Below are 25,576 nucleotides of genomic sequence, written 5' to 3' on the forward strand. Positions count from 1 at the left end.
GCAGTCACAACTGTTCTCGTTCAAATGTGGGGACCTGTTCGTTGTTACTCAATTCAGCTGTCATTTCAATGCTGAAGTATTAACTCTTAGTTGAACCAAACCCCCAGGTGATGAACACTGGTTGGTTATGGAAGAAAAAGGTACAGCTCTGACTGTGAAGCCACTTTACGTCTGGCTTTATAGCGAATGTCATCACCTCTAATGTATACAACAAAAGTCATACATATTTTAAAACGTGACCCAGTTAACAATGATCCAAGCTCATCAAACTTTATTTCTGTGTTTTAAATATATTTTTAAAGAGTATTCTCATCTTTTCTTTTCAACTTGTTGTGTTCCTACCGGAGAGGTGAGTGTGGAACACAGACCGGAAGCGGCTGGGCAGAACGGGGAGTTGTTGAACAGCCATTGCAGTGTCGTGGCTTAGTAACAAAACACGAAAGCAGAAGAAGACCGACACTTAAAAGCTTTCTTTTGTCTTCAGGACCAATTTTAATGGTTGTAAAAGTGTACAGACTTGGTGAATTTATCTACACATAGCAAGCGGGTAAGTCTCTCCATGTATTTGCAACGATGGGAATATATTACGCCTTAAACCTCGGTGTGAGAGCTGACGCTCACAAGCGCTCACAGCTAGCGAGTTGTCATGGGGGCTAATAGAGGTACGCTAGCGCTGCTAACCCTGAGCTGTGCGGCGTAACATACGACCCCGGATAACCATAAAGCTGAATAACGTCGCATGTAATGTAAATGTAGAACAGAAACTCACCGTTTGATGAATCCAAATATATGTAGTATTTCCTGTGTCTTTTAACCAAAGAGCTAGCTACCGTAGCATCGCTAGCAGTGCTACGTAGTATCGGGACGTGACACGTAGCTAGAAGGTTCAAGTTAGCGACCCTGTTAGCCGGCCTCACCTTAATGTAGGAGGATAATTGATCTAAACGGGCTTTATTATAGAATTTGAATGTGTTTCAGTTCACGAAAGCTCCCTTTATGTGCAGTAAAGGGAACTAGCTGTGACAACGCGACTACCGGCTGTAACGTTACTGGTTTGACAGTAGAATCATCTGGTATATGTATAGCTGTGCCCATATGTGGCCTTTTGCATTGTGTGTATTTAAATATGTCGAGTTTTACTGTACCAATTTCGTTTTTAATATACCTCTAAGAATCAACCCTATACAAACGTTAATGTTTTTATTTTAAAAAATGTAACGGCGACTTCAAGGGCTGTTGTAAAAGCGATCCTTAAATTAATCTACATTTGAAGTCTCAGAAAATGTGAATTGGCTTTGTCCTCTCTTTATAGTTATATCTTTGATGATGTAAGCCTTTTGTGTAGATTGACTGACAACTGTGAACATATGTATATTGTGGATGAGAGATCATTCGTTCTCAGAATATAGACCCTGACCCTTTTTTCGTTTTGATAATAACTGAAAATCGTAATATTACTCGTTGAATCCTACCTATGTCTAGGTCACTGTCCCATGAAAACTATTTTGCTCTCTACACTTTATGTTGGTAACCTGTTTGTTGTGTTACATAGCTGTTATTCTTATTCAAATTCCTTCCTTTTGACAATCTAAAACCTCTCTGATCATCTCACTTGAGGGTTAGGGTTAGAGTGAGTCAATAGTTATAGAAGGCACAATCAAAGAAGAATCTTCTTGTTTATTGTGCTACCAATATTCAGGGCAGTTGGGCAACTGTAAAGAAATATGTGTTGACATAAGGTGCTATGTTTAGTGCTGTTAGTATAGTGCAAGCGCCTGTTGGTAGACAAGGGACGACATCCACTTGAACGTGGATGTCGGTGCCCATCTCGCCGGCATATGCAGCTGACTTGGATGCTTCACAAGTTCACACGTGGGAGTCTCAGCCTCTTATGCTGGCCCTGCTCTGTCACAGCAGTCATCCTGGGTAGGCGGAGGGAACGATGGGAGACAGGAGCCTATCTCCTGCTGACGTGTAGCTCAGCTGTGCTTTGCATGGCTGTCACCTTTGCCTACTGTACTCTTTAGTCCCTGACTTGTTTGCATGTTACTCAATAATGAACCCAGACTGCTCCTCGCTTGTGGGTTTCAGATGTCAGTATTTAAAGAAAGAATAGAGGAAGCTCTTACACTCAGGTAGGGGACTGGTTTTCCCTTGTTAAAAACAGATTTTTGATAGGCAGCCATATGTTTTTTGTGGATTAAAAGGTTTTTATAATCTTTCACAGAGATAAACATGGATTATCAAAATGTATAATCAATAAATGATCTGTCAAATTCTGAATTGTTTAAGTCCTAATGCTAAAAGTTGTGAATGGTTTTATTTTAAATGGTGTTGACAACACAGATATCTGATTGCAGATGGGAGGTATGTGAAGACTATCTGATAATCATTACTCTGAACCTCCTGTCCAAAGAGCCACACTGATGCAAGATAATCCCTGGCTGCGTGTTCTTGTAGAATCCCATTGTTTTATCACACGATGATGGAAATTCACTCATGGTTCTTCTCATGTCAGAACTCCTTGATTGGCGTTAATCCGGTCTGGGGAGATGGTCCCAGTTTGGGCCATTGGGACATTAAACTAGAGTATACCTAGACCCTCCAGTCCTCTTGTTATCTGTCAATCTCTAGGTGTTCACCTCCCATGTTGGGAAGGCAACACAGATCTTCCAATCAGACCTCAGTTATTATGATCCACCTTGTTGGGTAACTTGATCCTGACTAATGTTCAAACGATGCGTCACAACCCAAGCACTTATCTATAGAGCTGTATATCGTTTTATTTGGTTGATAATCTGGTAACACGTACTCCTGACAGTACTCACTGAGTTGATGTACTGAGACTCTTTTTGTAGTTGCTCAGACCTATGCAAGTTCTAACTTAATATACACTTGATTCCTACGATTGTTTTTTATAGTATTTTTGTGATTAATTTTGTTTTTCTTCTCCCCTGCAGGATTCGACAGCTTTGGATATGTCATTCATATTTGATTGGATTTATAGTGGTTTCAGTAGTGTACTGCAGTTTCTAGGTGAGTACACACACACTTGTCTTGTTCCTCTGGGTGGCAAGGTATTCATGTTTAAAAAGTATTTTGGAAGAAGAATATCAAAACAGATGATCCATTATCGAAAGTGATGCCAATTGGCCAACCCCACACCCATAGTAGGCTTAAAGGACAATACTGGTCCAGGTGATCAAACCATCATAACCCAACCACCACTGAACTCTAGGATCATTTATGTGTACCAGCAACCAGGATTTCTCTTTCCAACATGCTGCGTATTGTATTTTTAGTTGAGGACAACATTAACGTCAGATAGGCTTAAGATTATCAGAAACTTGTAGTATAAAGCCATGGTGTGTGGTGCATTTCATTTACAACATTGCGCATTAAGACACTCCTGCACAATGTGGGTAGTGGGTACTAAGAACGTATCCCAAAAGGGTTGTGGCCACGGGGAAACCTATTCAACTCTTTGTACAATGATTTTTTTGAGCGTCAGAGGAGTGAATGAGTTTGAAATGCACTTCAGTAACCTGAGACATTCTAAAGGGGGCAGTCCCTGTGTAGAGCTATGTATGAGGTTTTCCAAGTTTTCTTTGTTGTAAAGATTGTGCCAGTGTTTTGCTTGTGCCCTCCTGCCAGGAATCGTAACAATGACAATAAAGCTCTTAGGTCTTTCAATGTTTCAGAAGGTACAGAGTTATGGTCAAAATAACAGGATATTGCCAAACAAAATGTCTTATCACAAAGAGCGATGTGCTATAATGCTATGGTTTCAATGCGTGACAGGGGCACTCTTGGGCAGAACACAATGAAGTGATTTTGACCTTTGATTGGTTTTTGTGATTTGTGTTTTTGTGAAGATCGGTTAGAGATGTTTTTGTGAAGCTTGCTTAGTATTGTCCTTTAACTTTTCCGGCTTCATCTGTCAAGCGTCCCCACCAAAAAAGGTCCGCTTTTAAATGTAGCATATGTTTGGCTGCTTTCTAAAGAGACGAACCTATTTCCCAATGAAGATTGGAGGACTGGAGGCCCTGGGTTCTAAATCTCCTTTTGAGTCTGTTCTTTGTGTGTTTTTATCTAGAACACTAAGTTTACGTGTGCTTATATTACACTGGCCTGGCCCTTCGAAAAAATGGCACACTTGACCTGACAATGCGCTGGCCAAAAAAGGCCTAAACCATATTGAATGTGTCTGGAATTCGAAAACTCCCCAATCGAAGCCTTGACATCACTGCTCTCTCGTGTTACCGCATGGCCATAGGCCTCTCTCTCCCTCTGGAAACGGGTGTTTTGTGCATACATGTCGATGACAGTTCAGAGTCGCTACTCCTGCTCTCCCTGTCCGACGGGTCTCCGCCATGTTAACCAGTGAGCCATCGTCGCATGTCATCGCCGGCAATCCCTGAGTCAGCCAACTTGTGTCATACGTTGACTGGTGCAGTTTCACATGAGAGCAAAGGGCATCTGGGTGTCATCACTTCCTCTTTTGAAGCACTTGCCAAGGCTCATTATTTGACTTCCTCACATAAGTGTATTGCGATGAGAAGACCTTAAGATTATCAAATAAGATTTGTAAGATTTGAGAAAGAAAAAGTCGTTTCAATACCTTACTTCAAATGGACATATACTTCAATATAACGACCCTCCATTACTGTTTGGAATGGTATTTGGAGTTCATAAGCATATCGTGATATTTATTGCTATTGTGTAAAATTGCCCATAATTATGTATATTTCCCAGATGGCCCAGCCCTAGTTCTGAGCTGAGCCTTTTGGCTCAGTAAGTCTTCGGCTAGCTATCAATTGAACAAATAAATTAAGCCAAATATCTCAGAGCGAAAAATACATTCCAGCCCACTTCATTTATAAGGATGCCTAAAAAATATGAACATTGAAACAGCGCATATCTATCTATTTCTTATGTCTTGAATTTCTCTTTGTATGCCAAGAATATGTTTCTGACAAAACTGTAGCATGACTTCATCAAGGACATCACTGTCGATATATTCATTTGATTGGTGGATAAGCCAGTACTAGTGCCTACTGCCTTGAGCGCAAACGTGTTTTTTTCAAACCTTTAAACACTGTTCCTGGGAATGTTATTTGGGAACTGGTTTCAACTTCTGAACCTGGATTTAAAACACCTAAAAAATATATATATATAGCACTGCCATGTAATGCACATTTCCTTTTTTATATTTTTATAGGACTGTATAAGAAATCTGGCAAGTTAGTATTTCTTGGCCTGGACAATGCTGGCAAGACAACGCTCCTGCACATGCTCAAAGATGACCGACTGGGACAACATGTGCCAACCTTGCATCCAAGTGAGTGTACACACACACACACACACACACACACACACACACACACACACACACACACACACACACACACACACACACACACACACACACACACACACACACACACACACACTGATGTTTTAGATCTGTTTTGTTTTCCTTGTTTAGGACCAATCTTCTTATGTGGTGATCAAATACGATATGGACTTATGGTTATGCCACCACTACAATTTACTAATGCTCTGGTTTGCCTGGCGATAACTTTATCTCAATACGTGAGCTGAGAAATATCTATTTGGTTTGGTACAGGGATATCTCTACTCTAATCTTGGATCCCTAGAATAATTCTTTGACTGTTATCCACCCCCTCCCCCCTCAATAATCTCCATGAGAGGTCATCAAAGTGTACTCCTCTTTAGAGATTGGACGGTCTAAGTCAGTCTTCCTTTGTTGATTAACTCAATGTTCAAGCAAACCCGCCACATAAATGTCCAGGGGCTGAGCCTTTTCTCAGGGAGGTGAAAAATGTTCAGTTCCATACCAACCTGAGTGGTAGGTGGGGTCAGGCGAAGGGTCAAGCTGTGTATCGTCATCACTGACAGATACATACAAGCTGTTGGTGCTCATGTGCATTGGAGTGAATGCGACGAATAACGTCATAACGTCATGGAATGGACCTAAATGTTATTAGGGAATGGTTTTAGGAAATTGGTGATTGTTGAGCAGGCAAATGGTCTTTGTGTTCTTACTGGCTCTTGTGGACCAGCTGGAAGAGGCAGATGCTGACTGCCGCTCTCTACTCTGTCACTCCACACAAAGATCTAGGTCTGGTGAAATCTCACCATGCACCAATAGAAGATGCCTTGCCTTGCCCGCTAGACCCTGGGTGTTTTTTATTTTGGTCAATATCATTTCTAGCACACTTGCCATTTATTTGTCAACATCAATAATCTGTCATAGTCTTAAAAATGCATTTGATTTGTTTTTTACATTATGGAATATGATTTATTTTGTGGCTATTCGTTATTCAATCGTACACATGCTCTTGTAGACATTCCCTGACAGGGATGCATCTTGGTTGATGTTTCTCATGGTTACTTGTGATTGTGATAAAGGGCTATGCAAATACCCTAACATGGCAGCTTCAAGTATTTCAATAACACCTGGCTACCAAGTTTTAACTACTCTCCTGTCATTTACTCAAACCCAACCCTCCCCTCCCTGCCAAGGAAAGCTCTGAACATGTCCTGGGTTTGGCTTTTAAGTCAAGCGGTCACCCACATGTTTAAAGTAACCATGATCCCTTGTTTTCCCACCAGCGTCTGAAGAGCTGACGATCGCTGGCATGACCTTCACCACCTTCGACCTGGGAGGCCATGCACAAGGTGTGTGTCTGTGAAAGCAGGAACATTTCAATTTGTGGGATGGGTTTGGATACTGTACAGAGACTTCCACCTGTTAATAATAAATAAACATCTGTATTCATGTCATGTGTAATTTGTTTGTGTACCCAGCTCGCAGAGTGTGGAAGAACTACCTTCCCGCCATCAACGGCATCGTGTTCCTCGTGGATTGTGCAGACTTGCCAAGATTGGGTGAATCCAAAACAGAATTAGACGTGAGTACCTGCTATATTGACTAACACACTTGGGTTCCTTAGGATGTTTTCAGGACATGCATCATGTAGAGAAAGAAATGGTGAATAAAAGTTATGAGATGTTAGTATTTTCTCTAGTGATAATTAGATAAGATAGATTCAAACACATTATTTAGGCTATATTAAACATAAGTATGCAACCTTTTATTGACCCTTTTACAAAGGCGTGCGTGTTTGTGTGCCGTGCGTGTGTGTGGTTCATCCTGTGTCCGAAAACACAGTTCTTGTTGTAACGTGATTCTTGGCTTCACACGAGTAAGTGATGACCTAATGGAATTGAAACTGCCATGGTAGTTTTAATATGGGTCTTAAGAAAACATTTGTAGGAATGTGATGCTTGAAACAGTGTGGTTCCTTCATGTCATCTCGGAGTAGTGATCCACCGATTGATCGGCCCGCATTAGAGGCCCATATATGGCTTGATTGAACACATGATCAGGGATCAGTTGATCATCCAATCAAGTGACTCATACAGTTATTTATTTAGGTTTGTGCTAAGAAGAGTAGACTTACACTTATCGTTATTCACACATCTCCATGTCAGTTGAAACTATTGAAGTATAACCTCATGGGACAAGGCTGCTCCCCATGAATTCCTTGTGCTTCATATGAAGCTAACTGGCCACCCACTGCTTTAATGGCAGACGAGTGAGAGTGACTCTTGGGGGAGACACCATAGTGAAAGAGGAATGCAGCCATAGTGCTTGCATATCAACATATTTCCTACAATGTGAAGCCATGGCTTCCTTGAAACGTACACTATATAACAGTGTTCAGCCCCAGGGCTGAGCTCGTGAGTGAAGCCGTAGACAGCGCTCCTAATGGGCACGGATGGCACAAAGAATCAGTGTGTTTCACCATGCAGTCTGTCCTCATTTGGAGGTTCAGCCATGGTTCGGCTGTGTTTCTAAATGAGAAACTGTATACACTTACTTTGCATACTGGTAACTATGTTTAATACTTGAATTGTAGTTTTGGCAAAATGCATTAGTCCCAATGATGCGTTTATTAATTTGTTTCCATCTGTGCAAAACTCCCTAAATAAACCCCATCCAATAATGAATAAAATTTATGCTACTGTTAAATTAACGTTAACAGTTGCGTGGGTTGTAGTGGTCCGATTTCAAGGCATTTGCCCTGCCAAAATGTCACCATAGGCTCTTTGCTGCTCGATTGTTAGTAGTCTAAAATTACGTGGTCCCTTTACAGTGTAGTTATGTAACACACTGCCCTTCCGTCCCAACAGGCACTTATGACGGACGAGACCATCGGAAATGTGCCTATCCTGATCCTGGGCAACAAGATTGACAGACAAGAAGCCATCAGTGAGGAGAGGCTCAGGGAGCTGTTTGGATTGTATGGACAGACAACGGGCAAGGTGAGTTAGGAGGACTGTGGATGCGTGGAAGCCCTCAGATTTATTTTGTGAGCGATGGGCTAGTGGACTCCAATTGTCGATCTCATAGTGACACTGAGCACCAGCCCGTTCCAAAGGTGTCAGTTACTATGTTGGCTGTCATCCAGTGACACGATTTAGATGTCAGTTCAGTTTTGTTGAAAAACTGGAAATCTCCTCGTTAGCAGGGCAGGTAGTTGGCTAGAGCACTAGCACCCATGGGAGGAATGGATCACATCTTGGGTTTAACCACCGGTTGTCCAAATGTATAGACCTTGAAGTGGCTTCAGAAAGAAAAAAAAAAAAATATCTTGCATTACATTGACCTGGTAGCCAAGGTGACCGTGTGTGTGTGTGCCTCGCAGGGCAACGTCCCCATGAAGGAGCTGAACACGAGACCCCTGGAGGTGTTCATGTGCAGCGTGCTGAAGCGGCAGGGCTACGGAGAGGGCTTCCGCTGGCTCTCCCAGTACATCGACTAAAGGCCCCCCCCCCCCCAACCAACACGACCAAGGACCGCCCGCTGCTGCAGCCACCCCCCCACCACTACGGGGAGGGGAGGGGGAGGCGCCTGACCCACCAGCCGCCCCCTGCCGTTGCCACCAAGTACCATAGCCAGCCCACCCCCCCCCCCTCCCCAACCACCCCATGTTCGGTTAGAAACATCTGCCTCCACCTGCCGAGAGAACGCAGTACAACCTGAACCCAATAGACTTTTATTGGTCGAACATTTGGTTACACACACACACACACACACACACACACACACACACACACACACACACACACACACACACACACACACACACACACACACACACACACACACACACACACACAGACACACACAATCACACACACACACACAGACTGACACCCACACACCCACAAACACCCATTCACACATTCTCGCACTTGCACACGTTTACTTATTTATCTCTCGTTAATCTCCTGTTCATTTTTTTTTCTCTTCAAAGCGGTCAAATTAATATGGATTGTGCAGCAGAGGCGTTTCCATTTAGAGGCTTGAAATCTTTATACTAATCCATTCCCAGTTTCTTTCTGCCTTGTCCCATTCCGCCATCCGTTGAGTGTGATGATGAAATGCGTCTGACCTGTCAATCAATTCCATGGCTCCATCGGTAAAGCAGTGTTCCCTCCACCCTTCCGTCTCATGGCCCCGGCTCCCCACCACCAGTTTGAGCAGCGAGGAAGAGCAGTGTCGTTGTATACATCGCAATACACTTTTTTAAACCAGAAAGAAAGATGTGCAGATACTTGACCTAGTATTTAATTGTCGGTCCTAAATCTTTTTTTTTTCCTTTCTTTTTTTTTTGCAGAACATTTTTTTTATTTTGTATCACCTGTTCAATAAACATAAAAAACCTTATGTGGCCACTTCTATAGCTTGCACCCTAAAGATGTGTATGTGTGGCTGTTATTTTACTGAAATAGAGGCGTCCATTTATCTCAATGTATTGAAAATAATGACTTTAGGGTTTTTTTGTCAGGGTAGCTGGAAGTTGGGTATTTTCATTATGTCAAAATTTTCTATACTTTTAGGCACAGCGAGCATTGAGTGGATCCAACCATCTTGTTGACCTTCATATTTGCTTAGACCGTTTGCATTTACTTAAGAGATTTTAAATACAAAAAAACTATCATTGGCTATCACAATTTTGTTTACCTTTTTGAAGGTTTAAAATTGAATATTTATACAGCACAAACTGTGATCAGGCAAAATGATAAGGAGCTGGCGACTTGATTATGACATGCAGTAAGATACAGTGAGATAAAAGTCAGTCCTTAGCACCCCCTAGAGGTGAGTATTAGACAGCACCAACGACTTCCCCAGAGCAGCCTCTACCGCTGGGCCAGAGACACGCTACGAAGGGACCACATTATATATATATATGAAGTGTACTGGAATAACGTACATGGATATTATATAGATAGACATATATTTTTTGTTTAATAAGCGATATCCCTTAATCTATGTGCATTACCAGAATCTATTATGCATGCCTTCTGTAGGGTTTTAAAGACCAATATTCCAGTACAACACAAGGAGAGCAGATGCCAAAACATGTTAAACAATGTTAACTAATTGGAGATTTGTCCGTCTTTTGTTTTAATATTTTTAAAGGAAACATAATGGAATGACAATTAAGAAATACACCTTTTTCTCTTTTTTTTTTTTTTTGCTTTTTGTTCCCATCCCTGTGTCTCTTTTAGTCCCTTATGACATCTTAATGAGCTGTTCCAACAGAAGGGGACTTGCTGTTTGCATCATTAAAACAATATTGTAATAAATGTTTGCAATGAATATCAGGCTGGACACGAACGTGAATGGTTTGCTTCTTTTCTTTCTGTTTTTCTTGCGGGTCACATGAAGACCTACCTGATGACCAAGTTCATCCACAAAGGGAACAAATGCATCCAAAGCACTACTTTCATCCACTAGTGATTGCCCAACATGAGTTATTAATAAAATAATATTAAGGGTCATTCTTATCTAATCTTATCTTAGGAAGCGGGTTGACCAACAGCAGATGGGTTGGTCATTTGAATTCACGCTCAAAGACAAAGTGTAGACATCAACACATGTGAACTGGGTGTCTTGCTCGTTTGGTTTGCTTAAATAGTCTGGTGACGGTCTATGTACACACAAAGACGAAAAAAAACAAAACGGATAAATGCCTTTGGGGTTGAACCACTGCTCTCCACTTACCTCTGTCCAGTGTGCGAAATACGGGGGTCCGGGGCTGGGCACTCCCGATTAAAAATGAGGGGGTCTCAAATTTCGTAAAAAAAAAAATTATATATATATATATATATATATATTTTTTTTTTTTTTTCTTATTGTCACTAATGGTCATTTAAATGTGTTTAAGCTCACCATGCCAGTATTCAGAATTTTAAACATTTAACACGCCGACACGCCTGGAGAGGCGTGTCGGCGAAAAGCAGGGGCGTGTTCCGGCGCAAATTATACTTGGCGCAAACTAGTCACCTTTCGGCGAAATTCACCGTTTTTTAAACAAAATTGGCCACTTGTGTGATTCGTGGAGATCCATTGAGAAAACATTGGGGGTGGGGGGTGTCTACAGTCTGACGAAAACGAGACGATAACTAAATAAAAATCAATTTAGGATGACAAAAACTACGACGAAGTCTTTTGACACTTTCGTTAACGAATAAAAACGAGACAAAAATGTAAGCGGGACGATTTGGAAAGCGATCCAATCAGAACTTAGCTCTTTATGTGGGGAAGTACTGATCATCCCGCCCGGCAGGTCAACTAGCAGGCACTTGCTGCGTCGTAAGCAAGTGTCCCTTTGTAAACAATTTGGCGCAACAATCACCGGTTAAAACACAACCAACTCAAAGTCATTGGCAGACGAGTCATCCGAAATTCACGCAAAGATAAGCATACTAAAACAGTTTTTTCTTTCAAGCTAATGTTATGTGTGTTTTCGCTAAAATTGGAATACAATACAAGCTGAAAGAAGCCACCGCTGTCCTGTAACGGTACCGGAGCTATGTACTGTCGACACCACAGCGGGGCACAGAAACACAGGATTCACTGTGGTTTCTGTGACATGAGAAATACTAAAAATGAATACTAATGTTATATAAAGAAAGCTATCTTAGTTGGAAAGCCACGCAACAGACGTTACATACAGTAGGCCCTAATGTTCTTATGACGGGAGAAAGGAGCAGAAATATAGTAGGCCTATAGAGACAACTTGGAGCTGTGTGTGCGCGTATGTTTCAGTGAGAGACGGGAGTGGATGAGAGACAGAAAAATCGGACCCCCCTCCATTCTACCTCACAGGTAGGCCTACAGTAATACGCCACCTTGTGGTGTGGCAAACACCTCAAATCACATAAATGGTTTAGTATCCATGTGGGTTAGATTAATTATCTAAGAAAAATGCTTAGGATTACTAATTAATGTATACGTGTCTGATAATTTATTTTAGCTAGAAGAAACGATATAGCCTACCCCCTCAATGCAAACATTAAATGGTTCGGACCTACAATCCGGTAATTTCTCATTTATTATCATATATGACGATATATGATGTATATATGATGCATATATGCAGTTGTATTCTGCATATAGGTTTCATATATGCGCATATATCATCATATAGGTTCTTTCCGTGTGGGTGACTCCCTGCCCGATGGGCACCGAAAGGAGAACGGCTGATCTGGCGCAAAAAAAAAAAAAAAAAAAAGGGCCCTTGAACTGATGCAACCGGATTACAAACAGAAAAAGTGCATTCCAGAAGTTAAAATAAATAAAAATAATTATTATATATATATAGAAAATTGATGCACTGGCACAAGTTAGATTCAAACATTTCTATGTAAACAAACTGAAAAAGTGCACGTGTGTAAGTCCCGGTGATAGGCTACTACTGATTATTTTCCTACTCCGCATAGAGCACCAAGTTCAGTGAATTGCTAGCTAACGTTAGCTAGCGAGCGCCGGTACACATGATGACCTAAAGATAAAACTGCCTACAATCATCACAAACTACGTAAATTAGGGTGACCAGTCCCCGTTTTCAATGACCTGTCCCCGGCCACTGCTGTCCTCGGAAATGTCCCCGGTTTTCATTGTGACTGAAAGAGCCGAAATTGGAATAAAGGAAAAAATTAAAAAACTAAAATGTTGACCAAAAGACATGTAGTTGCGCACCGTAGGCCTATCTACTGCTCGCACAGCCACAGGCTAAAGCCAGCCAGAACAAGCCCAGATCAGAGTAGAATGCCCCTCTAGAATGCACATAGCTGCGCAGTAGAACTATCTTCTTCCCTTCGCGAGAGGCTACAGGTAGCCTACCTACGCGGTAGGCCTACTTTCATGGCATTCGTGCATCTATTCAGCCAGCTATGGTGTAAACACAGCAGGAATATCATTGATTGAATACGATTGGCAAACCAAAGGTGTTCTTGTAAGTGTTACTGTTTATCATGCTGTATGTTATTTAATGTTGAATTGATATGTGTACGATGTGTGTGTATGATCACAGATCTGTTTGTCTGACAGACACAGCTGTTTTGCATGTTGTGTCCCAACTGTAGCAATTCTATGTGTGCTTGGGGGAGGTGTGTGTGTGTGTGTGTGTGTGTGTGTGTGTGTGTGTGTGTGTGTGTGTGTGTGTGTGTGTGTGTGTGTGTGTGTGTGTGTGTGTGTGTGTGTGTGTGTGTGTGTTGGTTTTTGTAAAGACCATTGTATTAAAACTTCCTGTTTCTGAATTGTGCAACCATTTGTTTTTCACTAAAAACTCTTTGGTGGGTCACACCCACTTTTACATGGAATTGACAGTGTCTAAAGATAAATCAGTGTATGGCATGACACATGTCCCAACCTGTGCTGCCCATGTATAATACATTGGGTTAGGTAAATAAGGTTTAAGGTATGTTGGCCTTCATTTGTAATGTATATATTTTTTAATAATTCACATATTTCAAGTTAGGGACCATTCACAATAAGATATTAATATTGTACAATATACAACAATATATGGCAGGTTAGCTGCTTGCTACTTCCCACCCACATTTAGGGAAAACTGATTCAACCCCCTTAAAACCATCTATTTTCTAAAACCATATAACCTGAAGTTGTCATTCAACTTGAAGTGTGGCATTTTCCATTTTCCATGTCTTCCCCCAAAATTGATCTCAGCTAGAATTTACTACTTTAAAAAAACATAATTATTAATCAATTCCTTTGCAATTTTGGATTTAGAGTGAGAGAAACTGCTTTGTGAATGGTAAGGGCAGTGTCCCCGTTTTAGTTTTTCTATGACAAAAACACTACATGTTTGGAGGTTTTTACACCGCTGAACCCAAAATGTCCCCAGATTTTGTCTCAGAAATCTGGGCACCTTATTAAAGAGTTGTTCAAAAGTTTCAACCATGTGTGACCGGGTGAGCCATCTCCCTCCTGGTCACTGCATGATGCTCTGCCAGCCGTGCACAGGTTAATTGGGGGGCGGCGCTGCGTGCGTGATTTAAAGCAGGTGTGTTGGGCACTACTCTCCCTCTTGACTCCACACTGCAGTGAGTCTGTCGGTCGGCGTGCATGCCCATGTCTCCGCGTCGCAATATTAAGGTAGGCATCCCGTGTCAACTGCAACTGCCAGGTTGTGTTCGTTTTATCGGGCCCTGGGGTTTCATCCTCCCGCTCCGTTGTACAGTACTTGGAGTGACGGTGAACCGGAGGGGGCGAGCAGTTCGGTGGGCGCGTGCTTGGGTGCAGTAGAGCTCGGAGGTAGGCTGCTCGTAATTGTCTGCTGCTGCAGTTTCCTCTCTGCACTAGTTGTGACGCTCTCTCTCTTTCTCGCTGTACAGCGGGACGCGGTAACCAGCGTCTCCCACTCTCCCACTAGTGCTGCACTGATCCATTTGGCGTCCTGGTGTGTTCCAGTCATTGGCCACCACGACGAGGTCCACTCCTGTCCTGGTTCGCGAAGCTGTCCTGGTTCGCGAAGCTGTCCTGGTTCGCGAATAATCAGACGGAGAAGCTCGTACTGGCTCGGGTCGCTATACGTGGCCGCAGCTTCGGTCCAGTGTGGACACAATTCCAAACGAGTGGCTCGCCTGTCTTGGTTGTGTTTTATGTAATTGCTGCTCCTCACGCAGCAATATAAATTTTTAATAATATATTCGTTTGTTTGACTTTTGATTTGTTTCTGTTCAGCCATTCATTGGGTTAAATTAGGATTTCGTTCTTTTGTTAAGTTGTTTATACATAAATTTGTATTATTTGGTTTTGATATTTCTTTTTGTTAATAATTGTAATTGATTTCCCTTTCTTTTAACTGAGAGGTCCCAGATGTCCCCACACTGTGCCTGATCGTAATTTGTGTTTTCTTGTTTTGTACCATAGGTGCTGGGTCCCAGCGAGCGGCAGCCCTTCCCTGGTGGTGGTGTTTGACAGTTTTGTTGCAGTGCACTGGTGGTTTTAGTTTGCATTTATCCCCTTTTGAGTTTCCTGCCGCCGTGGTAAGCCCAGCCCTGATTGGTGTCTTTTGGTTTAGTTTGCCAGTGTGGTGGTCCCATCTGGGTGCCCTTGTTCTCCCCCTGCATTACTTAGTTTTGTTATTTTAATAATTGTTAAATAAAATTTTATTCTTTTTGAAACCACGACCTCTGGACCTTGTGTGATTCCGGACCTGTGTTGGCCTTTAGAGGGCTATTTCCTGGGGTAGAGTCCCAGGTGGCGTTGTTGGCAACCTACATCACACATACACACGCATACACCCTAACACCCGCTCCCGCCACACATGCAACCAACTATATCATTCATTTGTTCACTTAATTTGTTATTACAGGGATGCAAACAGACCTATGGTCAAAAAAGAGAGATTTTCGAAGCCCGCGCCCCCGCAGCAAATATCAAATAATGACATTTCCACCAACCTCTGCCATCCCCGGCCCACCCTATACACAGACAAAGTGCAAACTGAAATTCTTAAAATGAAAATCCACAACGTTAATTTTGTTTAACTAGTCTTCAACACACACTCACCTCTCCATTGGCAATCCGATTGCACATTGGAATCGGGAGTACTACACTTTCCCTGATCTTTTCGGCTGCTGAGGCCTGATTCTGGCTGGTAGCTGGTAAAAGATTGTCCTTACAGAGGAGCTGGGCCACACTTTGGGTAGATACGATGGAGGCCACTCTCTGTGTGTGTATTGTGCTCTGGCAGTGTTGTCCAGAGGGCATGCAGCCCTCTGGAACCATAATTTATCTCTTTAACGCAGAGAGTGCTTTTAGCACATCCCTTTTTTTCAATTAAAAAAAAGTCTGATAATTTGAAATTGCGTTGACTGCCTTGACCTCAATTGCAGTTTCAACTTTTAGCCAAGGCCACTTCCAACTGGTTTTACATCCTTTATCCACTTGTTGCACAGTAAGTGCCGCACTCTCATCAAATTCTCTCATTCTGCAAATGAAGAGTTGAATATTTTAGCCATACTGTAGCATAACGCGACCAGACTGAAACCGGGACGTCTGATCACCCTAGACTTTCTGTATCATAACGGAGAGCAAAGTAGTTCACTCAGCCCCCTTTCCTCAATATGCCCTGCGCCACCTTCAGCAATCTATTTGACTCAATTAAAATGTATTAAATTATTTTAGTATCCTTAAAAAGCAGTGCCGCCTGTTGATAAAATAAGCCCACTCCAGTGTTTCCCACACATATGCCAATATTGAACAACGAGCGCCACAAATGGATTCCGCTTTTCTTATTTATTTTTACTTGAACGCGATTTTTAAATGTAACTCCGCCAGCCCGTAATGCTGCCAGTCCGACGTGTTCCCATTCCGACAGTCCTGTGCGCGTATGCAAATTAGCCATGTGCGCCAAACAGAAGAAGGGCCCTATCTTGCGCCCGGCGCAATTGACTTTCTACACCGACGCATGTGTCATTGCTAGTTTGCACCCGGCGCAAAGCTGATTTTCCCCCGCAGCAACCAGGCACCACTACACTTGCATGTTAAATATTATGATGTCAAAGATTATTCATACGTGTGAAACTGCATAGAAATAGCGTGTGGATTGTGGAAACATTTTTTTCCCTGCATGAATGAACATGAATGAAGTATAGTAGGCTATGCCATCCGTTAAAATAATAATAATAACAATAATACATTCGAGCAAAGTATATTCCAGGCTTCCAAAACAAAGTTATTTGGGAAAGAACAGCTGATACAGCGGTAAGTTGTACTTTTAAATCAATGCATCTGCAAACACCGTACAGCAAACACATATGTTCTTGACCCAGACATCGTGTACAAGCCCATTACTTTTAGGATTGATGAGTATTTGATCGTGGGAAAAAACATAGTTTTACCGCGAGTGAGTATTTAATAGAATGAATGAATGCGGGTGATGCTTGGTGCGCGTGTGTGTGCGCGCCCATCTGTCTAAACACACGCAAATTAAACACGTAAGTGTATGAGAAGGAAATCGAGTCAGTCGACCTGCGATAAGCAGCTGATTCTGAACGGACTCGCCTTCGAGATGGACGTGTTCTAACGTATTTTTAATAAATGAAATGTTAACACAACAGTATATATCTGACCATTTAATTTTCGAAATTTTAGGTGAAGCCGAGCTTCCCTTGCAGTAGAGAAGTCGCCACTACGAAAGAATGCAATGCAACTAGCGGGATCTAAACAAACTAAGCTCCAGCGAATTACTACAATGCAGAAGTAGTGGAGAATGGCGAAACACAGCAACTCTAGCCTACTCTCAACCAAAATAAAAATAATCGCCGCCCGGTGCAGCAGTGTGAACTGCCCCGTTTTTAGAACGTCTCAGCCCGTCTCGTCGCAAGGAGTCGCGAGTTGCAAGCAGTTGCGTCGCGAATCTTTGGTCTGAACTGGGCTTTAGCATTATAAGCAGTGGCGGTTTTAGGCACGGGCGAAAAACGAGACACACGAGAAAGAAAATGATCCGCATTTTCTATTATCGATAATAACCCCCCCCCCCCCCCCCCCGTGATTGGTAGATCATCTACCAAATAAGTAAATGCATAGATACAGTCTATGAGAAAACAGTAAATCAGAACGCTGCGCACGCGAAGCCAGTTGTTTCGGCAGGGCGCGCGCACCAGTATCTCGCGCTGCAAGGATTTTCACATAGTCTGACCCTGGAGTTTGGCGCCGCGTCTGAGGGTCTGATTATAATTTCATCAACATTAATTCTGTATTGCATCTACCGTTGATGCGATACAGAATTACTGTTGATGAAATTATAATCAGACCCTCAGACCCTCCCAGACCCCTCCCCCCTCCCCCCCAAAAAAAACAACAACTCATCGGATCTACACGATTCACACAAGTCACCCAAACAGCCGTGAAAAAAGCGGCAGCCGCCAAAAAGCGCGGAAATTCGGTGTTTAGCTAGGCTAGTTGCACACGTCTTTTTTATGTAGACTAGCCTAGTCAAGGCCTGCGGTTCGATGAATACTTTTCTATTAGATGTAGGTACCCAATGTGTTCGCGTTATCCATACAGCATGGCCTTTTCATGCATTTTAATTGCCCATAGATAGGCTACACCAGCGGTCCCCAACCACCGGGCCATTCAGATCATAGCAGATCTTAGCTAGATTCCTGACCGGGCCTATGGCCGGCGGCGGAACCCCGACCGCGGAGCCCCCCGACCGCGGAGCCCCCCGGCGGCGGAGCTAAGATCTGAATATTAGCCCCAGCTTGATGATTCGGATCTTAGATTATGGTAGGTGAAAAGTTTGGACCCCTGGGCTACACTATCCATTGGAAATTGACACAGTTTCTCGTCGGTGAGTTCGCCTTAGCACTACTGGCATCATGCACTTGGCACGTGATCAGACCACCAGCTCGGTCCTTGGAGATGTTGGTCGTAGCACATTGAGACTAGTGCCGCGGTCAGTCGACCGCTTATTAGGGACCGAGCAGAACCTGCAAGGTCCCTATTGTTTTTGGTCCGATTATTATTATTCTTTTCCTTCGTCTTCGACTGCATTTTTCCCCCCCTGAACATATACGAAAAGTCATTTTTATTTGGTACATTTGTGGGGACTGCTGTAACTTAGATATTCTAGCCGTCAACTTCACATTGGCCCCAAGGTGGCGCTATACCAACTGTTCAAAAGTGCAAACTTTGCACGAGCAGCACGCGTCACCAGTTTCACCTACACTCATGAAACTTTGCACACACATGCAAATCCTCATGATGAACAAAAAAGTCTCTCCAACTGAAAATTTCCGGGTTGCCAGATTTTCCGCCATTTTGAATTTTGTTAAAAACAGCAAATTGCCTAAGGATCCCAGGTTTTTCGACTTTGACAAAAATCCTTTGGCACATATCATCTATGGCCCATTATCCTCAATCTGCCATAAGGATTAGTCTGTACAATAAAGTTTAAAGCACCCATGAGCCAAAAGGTGTGTGGTTAAAAACGCTAAAATCTTTAATTGCTCATATCAACATCAACTTTCACTCCTATGATGTTGACCCAGATACAAAAGTTGTTCAGAATCAAATTCTGAACAAGATAGAGTAAAAAAAATTTTTTATGGGGTGTGGCTTCAAAATGGGCGTGGCCTGTTACTAAAATAGCCACAGTTCATAGACTCAATGTTTGATTTGAGCGGGACCAACTCAGTGGCCTTTGGGGACCAAAGTTCTAACTGCTCAAGTAAAATGACGTCGATTGGAAAAACAACATGGCCGCCAGAGGCTCAAAATCACTCTGCGGAGACCGTAATAGTTATGAATATGAAATTCACAGGACACGTGTAGACTGGTGCCTGTAGCTCACATACCAAAAATCCTGGTTGTCATGTTTGTAGCGCCCCCTACAGGAACTTTAAAAACCAGCCCCTGCGCCACGTTTCACCAATATGTATGAAACTCGGTAGGCACGTACAACATCACAATACCTACAGAAAAGCCTCTTGGACCCATGCCCCAAAACCCACCGGAAGTCGGCTGTTTTCTTTTTAAATTTGCACTTTTACCGGCAAATTTCACTTTTTTACCGGCAAATTTCACTTTTTCGCCTTGTATTTCAACGAACTCCTCCTAGGGAATTTATCGGACCTGCTTCACAATTGGTCAGTACAGTCATGAAATGGAGCTGAACCAACGCCGTGTTATTTGTGACTCTACGTTGAAGGGCGTGTCCGTGGCGTGCCGTCAAAGTTGGCCATTTTGAATGGAATTTTTTCACTTTTTCGCCTTGTATTTCAACAAACTCCTCCTAGGGAATGTATCTCATCTGCTTCTACAGATTACATAAATTCGCTAAAAGTTAAAATTACATAATTTCGCTAAAAATTCAAATTAAAACTGCGCGCAGTGATGAACGGGACCTCGTGGCAGCGCACATGTTACGAGGTCCCGTTCATCACTGCGCGCAGTTTTAAAAAAGCGCACATGTTACGAGGTCCCGTTCATCACTGCGCGCAGTTTTAAAAAAGCGCACATGTTACGAGGTCCCGTTCATCACTGCGCGCAGTTTTAAAAAAGCGCACATGTTACGAGGTCCCGTTCATCACTGCGCGCAGTTTTAAAAAAGCGCACATGTTACGAGGTCCCGTTCATCACTGCGCGCAGTTTTAAAAAAGCGCACATGTTACGAGGTCCCGTTCATCACTGCGCGCAGTTTTAATTTATTTTTGTTCTCCAAACGGCTCACTGTAAGTTCACCTCCGCACAAGTCTGTGCGCTGTGCGTGCCCTGCTGGTTAATCTGCTATCCTCTTTCTCCCCCCCCCCCCCCCCCGCCTTCACTGCTTTGATATGAAAAATGGCTGAGGCAGGTGAGTCCTCCGAATCAAGTCGAGTATTTCAGGCCAACTGGTAAAGGAGTGTCACGGCTTTCAAACACACAAACCATAAAGCCTATGGACGCCTCAGGACGGACTAGTCAACGCGCTGCGGCATCACTCGGGCAGGTTGTAGCGTGTGCGTGCGTGTGTGTGTGTGTGTGTGTGTGTGTGTGTGTGTGTGTGTGTGTGCGCGCGATTTCAAAGTAAGTAAGTAACAAACTCAAAGCCGATGCATGCGTCCAAAACTATTAGTTCAAAACCAAATAAACAACAAAAACAGCGTCCCTTATTCGCTTTAAATACTTTACCGCGCCGTATTAATTCCCAAGTTTTGAAAAAAAAAGAAAGTATTTGAAGCGAATAAGCGACGCTGTTTTTGATTTTTTTTTTTTTTTGATTTGGTTTTGAATTAATAGTTTTGGATGCATGCATCGGCTTTGAGTTTTTGTTTGTCACTTTGAAATCGCATATGCTCGCAATACACACACGCACGAACACACGTGCACGCACGTTCATTCACGCAAGCAGGCACCCACTACAACCTGGAGAGGCTGTAAATGCTTTTAAAAATGATAATGGCTATAGACAATTTTTGACCGGTTACAAATTCTCCCAATTTACATACTATTCCTCTGTACATATTTGTTTTTTTTTCCTGCATTTTACAGATTTGTGAGGAGTTTTTCTGTATTACAAACAAAGATCTACTCAGAGCTGCTGTAGAAAAATATGCGCCCCTACTGCTGAGTTTGTACCGCGCCCGAAAAACAGAGTTTGGCAAGGACCTGAAGGAGATACTGAGAAAGCTTGATGATGAGGTGTGTGCACAGTACAGTACCAAACAATACTTTTGCCCAGATGAAATTCAATCTGTTGAATTACAATTAGTCTTGCTATTATTAGAGCTATCTTTCTATTTTTTCTTTTTTTCTTTGAGACCACCAACATCGTCAGACGCTGCAAGGAAGCAGCCATGAAAGGACTTCCTGTGTTCCTACGTGAAGATCCTAATCTACTTTTCAAGCAGTGTCTTGTAAGTATTAATGGTCATTAATATAAATCATACAATAATACAAGCATGGAGATACAATTGTAAAATGAAGATACTGTAATTGAAAATACTACACAAGTAGAAAATCTGAAAGTTTATTTCTGTTTTGCCCTCGGACTGCTTGAGAGAGGGAAGGGAAGTTAATTGCCTGTCTTATATAAAAGCTTATTGATTGTGAAGTGAGTCCCTCTAGCGCATTTGACAGGGGTTTCAGATTATACCATGAGGAAGATGCTGCTTTGATATACAGGTTGTTGTCGGCAGATGTTAGACCGAGGCTACCTGCTTTGGCTAGAACTAGGGGGCTAGATCACAGCCATATCACTCACCACCTGTCAGGTCATATTATTTTTCTCACAGTCCGAGTCAAATGTTCTGGGCCACATAACTACAAGGGTGATATACTCTTCTACATTGGGTTGGAACCATTTCCTTGGTTTTGTGGACATTGCAGGTTATGCTGGTGAGCTGGCACACATCTCACAGGGGTGAATTATACCATAGATTATAGATAGATAGATTATACCATGAGGGAAGATGCTTTTATTGAGCTGGCTCCTCTCTGCTCTTTTATCTGTTTATCTGTAAATGTGCGCTATGCATGATGGTGGAAGTTCAGTTTGTATTATTTGTTTAAATTTCTTGGTTGATGCTTTTGCCCAACAGAACGTAGAGTAGGTTTAAAGTTTAGGATCACTTTGAATTTTCTTGTTTTCAATGGAAACAGACATGAGTTATCCTGCATAGGAAATATAGGAGACCAAATCCGGTCTTTATTAATTTTTTCCAGATTCATATGGCGGTCTTATCATGGTAAACTAGCTCATTGTCAGGTGTTTAACAGTGACACACACTCGGAGACAGTAAAGAAAGACGGGTCCTAGCTGCTACGTGCGTTTGATGTGCTCTCACCGTTCTCATGCACACAATTGTTTTTTTTTAATACATAAATTAAAGGCTTGCGGTTTGTCCATGATGCGGCCTATATGACCCCTGACCCTCAGGGGTCGCACAGCTATTGGATCATGAGGAGATATTAGCTGAATGCTAGGAAATGTTATTTGTTTAAAGGTCCCATGGCATGCTATTTTATGAATGCTTTAAAGGTCCCATGGCATGAAAATTTCACTTTGAGGTTTTCTAACATTAACTTGAGTTCCCCTAGCCTCCCTATGGTCCCCCAGTAGCTAAAAATTGCATTAGGTGTAAACCGCGAAGTAGCTATCTTGCTCCGTCTTTGAAAAAAGGATCGCTGAAATGCTTCGATTTGGCTTCCAGCCCCATATGACGTCATATGGGGCCATGTTACTTCCCCTTTCTCTGCTTGGCCCGCCCAGAGAATTTGGCCCAATGAGACAATGAGCTAGAACCGTGTGAGCACCACGAGTGTGTGTGTGTGAATACACACACTGTAACGCAAGTGTTCTTTGTTATTTGGATAACCATTCTGCTGTTTGTGTTATGGCGCATAACACGTGCCAGTCTTTTTCCCATTTGGTGAAAAGACTAGACTGCGTTGGGTTGGTTGAGAAGGAATTGGGAACCGCCTTATATACCTTTAATACCTTTAATATAGGTGTTAATGGGCCCCTAATACAGTACTTGAAGATGTTCAAGAAATTCAATGGTGAGTTTGCCATCAACTTTTTCAATGAGCTCTAAGATTTCTGCACCACTAGCCTACATGGAGTGATCCTTATGTGTTCAGTCTGATCTATCTATTGAATGGAAGTTTGTGGAGCTTTTTGAGACAACAGTAATTTTGTCATTAAAGGCGAGACACATGCCTGGAACTAAACCTATTTGGTATCTCTAGCCACTGTTACTTAGCCGCCGAATATCTTCCACACACTCAAATGTGCGACCAGGAGCAAAGGGTTATTACAAACACACGTTAGTGAGGATGAGCACCCAGCGTTACTGCACTGCATTGTTCGATCCAACCCCTCGATCGTTAGGTCTTTGAAGAGCTCTCCTCTGAGCCCATTCTAACTTTATTATTTCTCTCATATGGCTCTTTTTGTGGACCCCCTTAAATCTCTCACTCTCCTCAAGCATCTCTCACACACCGACGAGAGCAGAGCCAAGGGCAGCAGCACAGGCTGCTACTCGTAGTGTCAGAGAAGAATGGGTGTCCTTCAAGAGGGCTGCTGCTGAGAAATCATGATCTGTGCAGCACACACACTCACACACACACAGAAGTTTGAACAGACACACAAGCTTACGCACAGATACACAAACACATGAATATATCTACACAAGGGAACCATAACCTTGTGCGTGCACACCTATGTCCATGGTGTAGACGCATGTACCTAATCCCACGCATGCACACGTGTGAATTCACAAAAACCTGCATGCACACACAAACTGACACATTCAACAGTTTTCTGCTTGGCCTACATTTTCCTCTCCAGCAGAAGACACTTAGTATATAAATGTTGACCAGTGAAGAGCTCTGCCAGCAGACACAAATACCTAAACAACAAGACAATTCAAGTCAATAGCATAAGATAGCCATTACAAGTACAATATAAGCTGCAAGATCACCTTGCAAGTGCACATGCTGTATAACCTCAAACCATTAGCCTAAATATCATTCCACCAGGGGGCAGGAGAGGAGGGCATTTGACTTTGTACGGTCACCTACACTTCTCTCGTACGCCAATCATGAAGAGCTGTGAGTGTTGTAGTGACGGCATATATTCAACTTCTTTGGCTGATAATGGGTTATTTAAAGCACTGATTAAAAAAAAGAAAAAAAAATATGAAGTAGACCTATCCCACCCCGGCACACGCACTCTAATTTGTCAGGTTTAATTAATATGCTCCCTGTGTCGCCCCACCTCATCAGGCTGTGGTTAGTACGGTGGATAGTACGGGACACACAACGGCGAGAGAGGCCCATTGTCTGGCCCAAGCAGTGACGGGGGCTGACCTGGATGACCTGAAGAAAGGAAAGTGACGTATGCCTGCTCTCAGCTGCTCTCCCTCAGCTGAGGGTTTCACAGCAAATACGCTAAATGCCTCTGATCAGAACACACGGTCTTTATCTCCATCTGGAGGCCATGTGGTGCAACTGCGATGTACAATTGTGTCATTCGATGCTATTTGCCGAGACCGGGCAATAGAGGAGTCGAATGTCTAAGTTGAACAATGGCTTCTCGAGATATCCACCGGTTTGTGTTTCATCACGTTCATATTGTCATTTTTACATTGAATTTGCTGTTATTTGGAGACTCTGCCAAAACGACTTGGGTCAAGAGTTGATCCCAATAAAGTAAAGCAAAGAATGACCTGATTTAGTAGAGGTATAGCCTCTACTAAATCCTTCGTCATTCTTTGCTTTTACTATTAGGATCAACTCTTGACCCAAGTAGCCTACTCATCAGATGTTGTCATATGGCCTTCAGTATTATAGGGCTACCAACTGATAATGCACCAGGTGGTATTCACTCTAAAAATGCATTCTTCATTTATACAGTGTACCAGGTTCATGGACTCATACCCGGTAAAATAAACCCTGATTATTTTACTTGCACAATATAAGTGTAATATGAGTACAGTGAGTCTTATCTTTATTTTGCTACAAAGAAAACATTCAAGCCCTTTTAGATAGATGTGTGTACTATTTTTACTTTGGGTATGTTATCTTTCAAAAAACACCTGAGAAAGAGGCCTAGGTTAAAAATACAATCAAAAAGAACTATCAAGCCAATATGCTTCTTCATTACAAGTGATCATATTTCCAAAGGGTAGGCTTGCAAGTGAAAAGATACACAGAACAAGACCGTTTGGTACA

The 25,576-nt window shown here is 42.6% G+C and overlaps 1 protein-coding gene across 1 annotated transcript; it reads left to right on the plus strand.

The window, feature by feature from the left end:
• The first annotated feature begins 402 nt into the window (after positions 1-402).
• sar1b (secretion associated, Ras related GTPase 1B) lies at positions 403-8,877 on the plus strand. The gene is made up of 7 exons (XM_084473937.1): positions 403-547; positions 2,961-3,036; positions 5,222-5,341; positions 6,640-6,705; positions 6,835-6,938; positions 8,224-8,355; positions 8,739-8,877. Exons 2-7 carry the CDS (start codon positions 2,979-2,981, stop codon positions 8,853-8,855), a joined length of 597 nt encoding a protein of 198 aa, XP_084330063.1. The 5' UTR covers positions 403-547; positions 2,961-2,978; the 3' UTR covers positions 8,856-8,877.
• Positions 8,878-25,576: the final 16,699 nt, after the last annotated feature.

Source organism: Micromesistius poutassou (assembly GCF_964030765.1).
Source record: "Micromesistius poutassou genome assembly, chromosome: 10".
NCBI classification, from domain to species: Eukaryota; Metazoa; Chordata; class Actinopteri; order Gadiformes; family Gadidae; genus Micromesistius; species Micromesistius poutassou.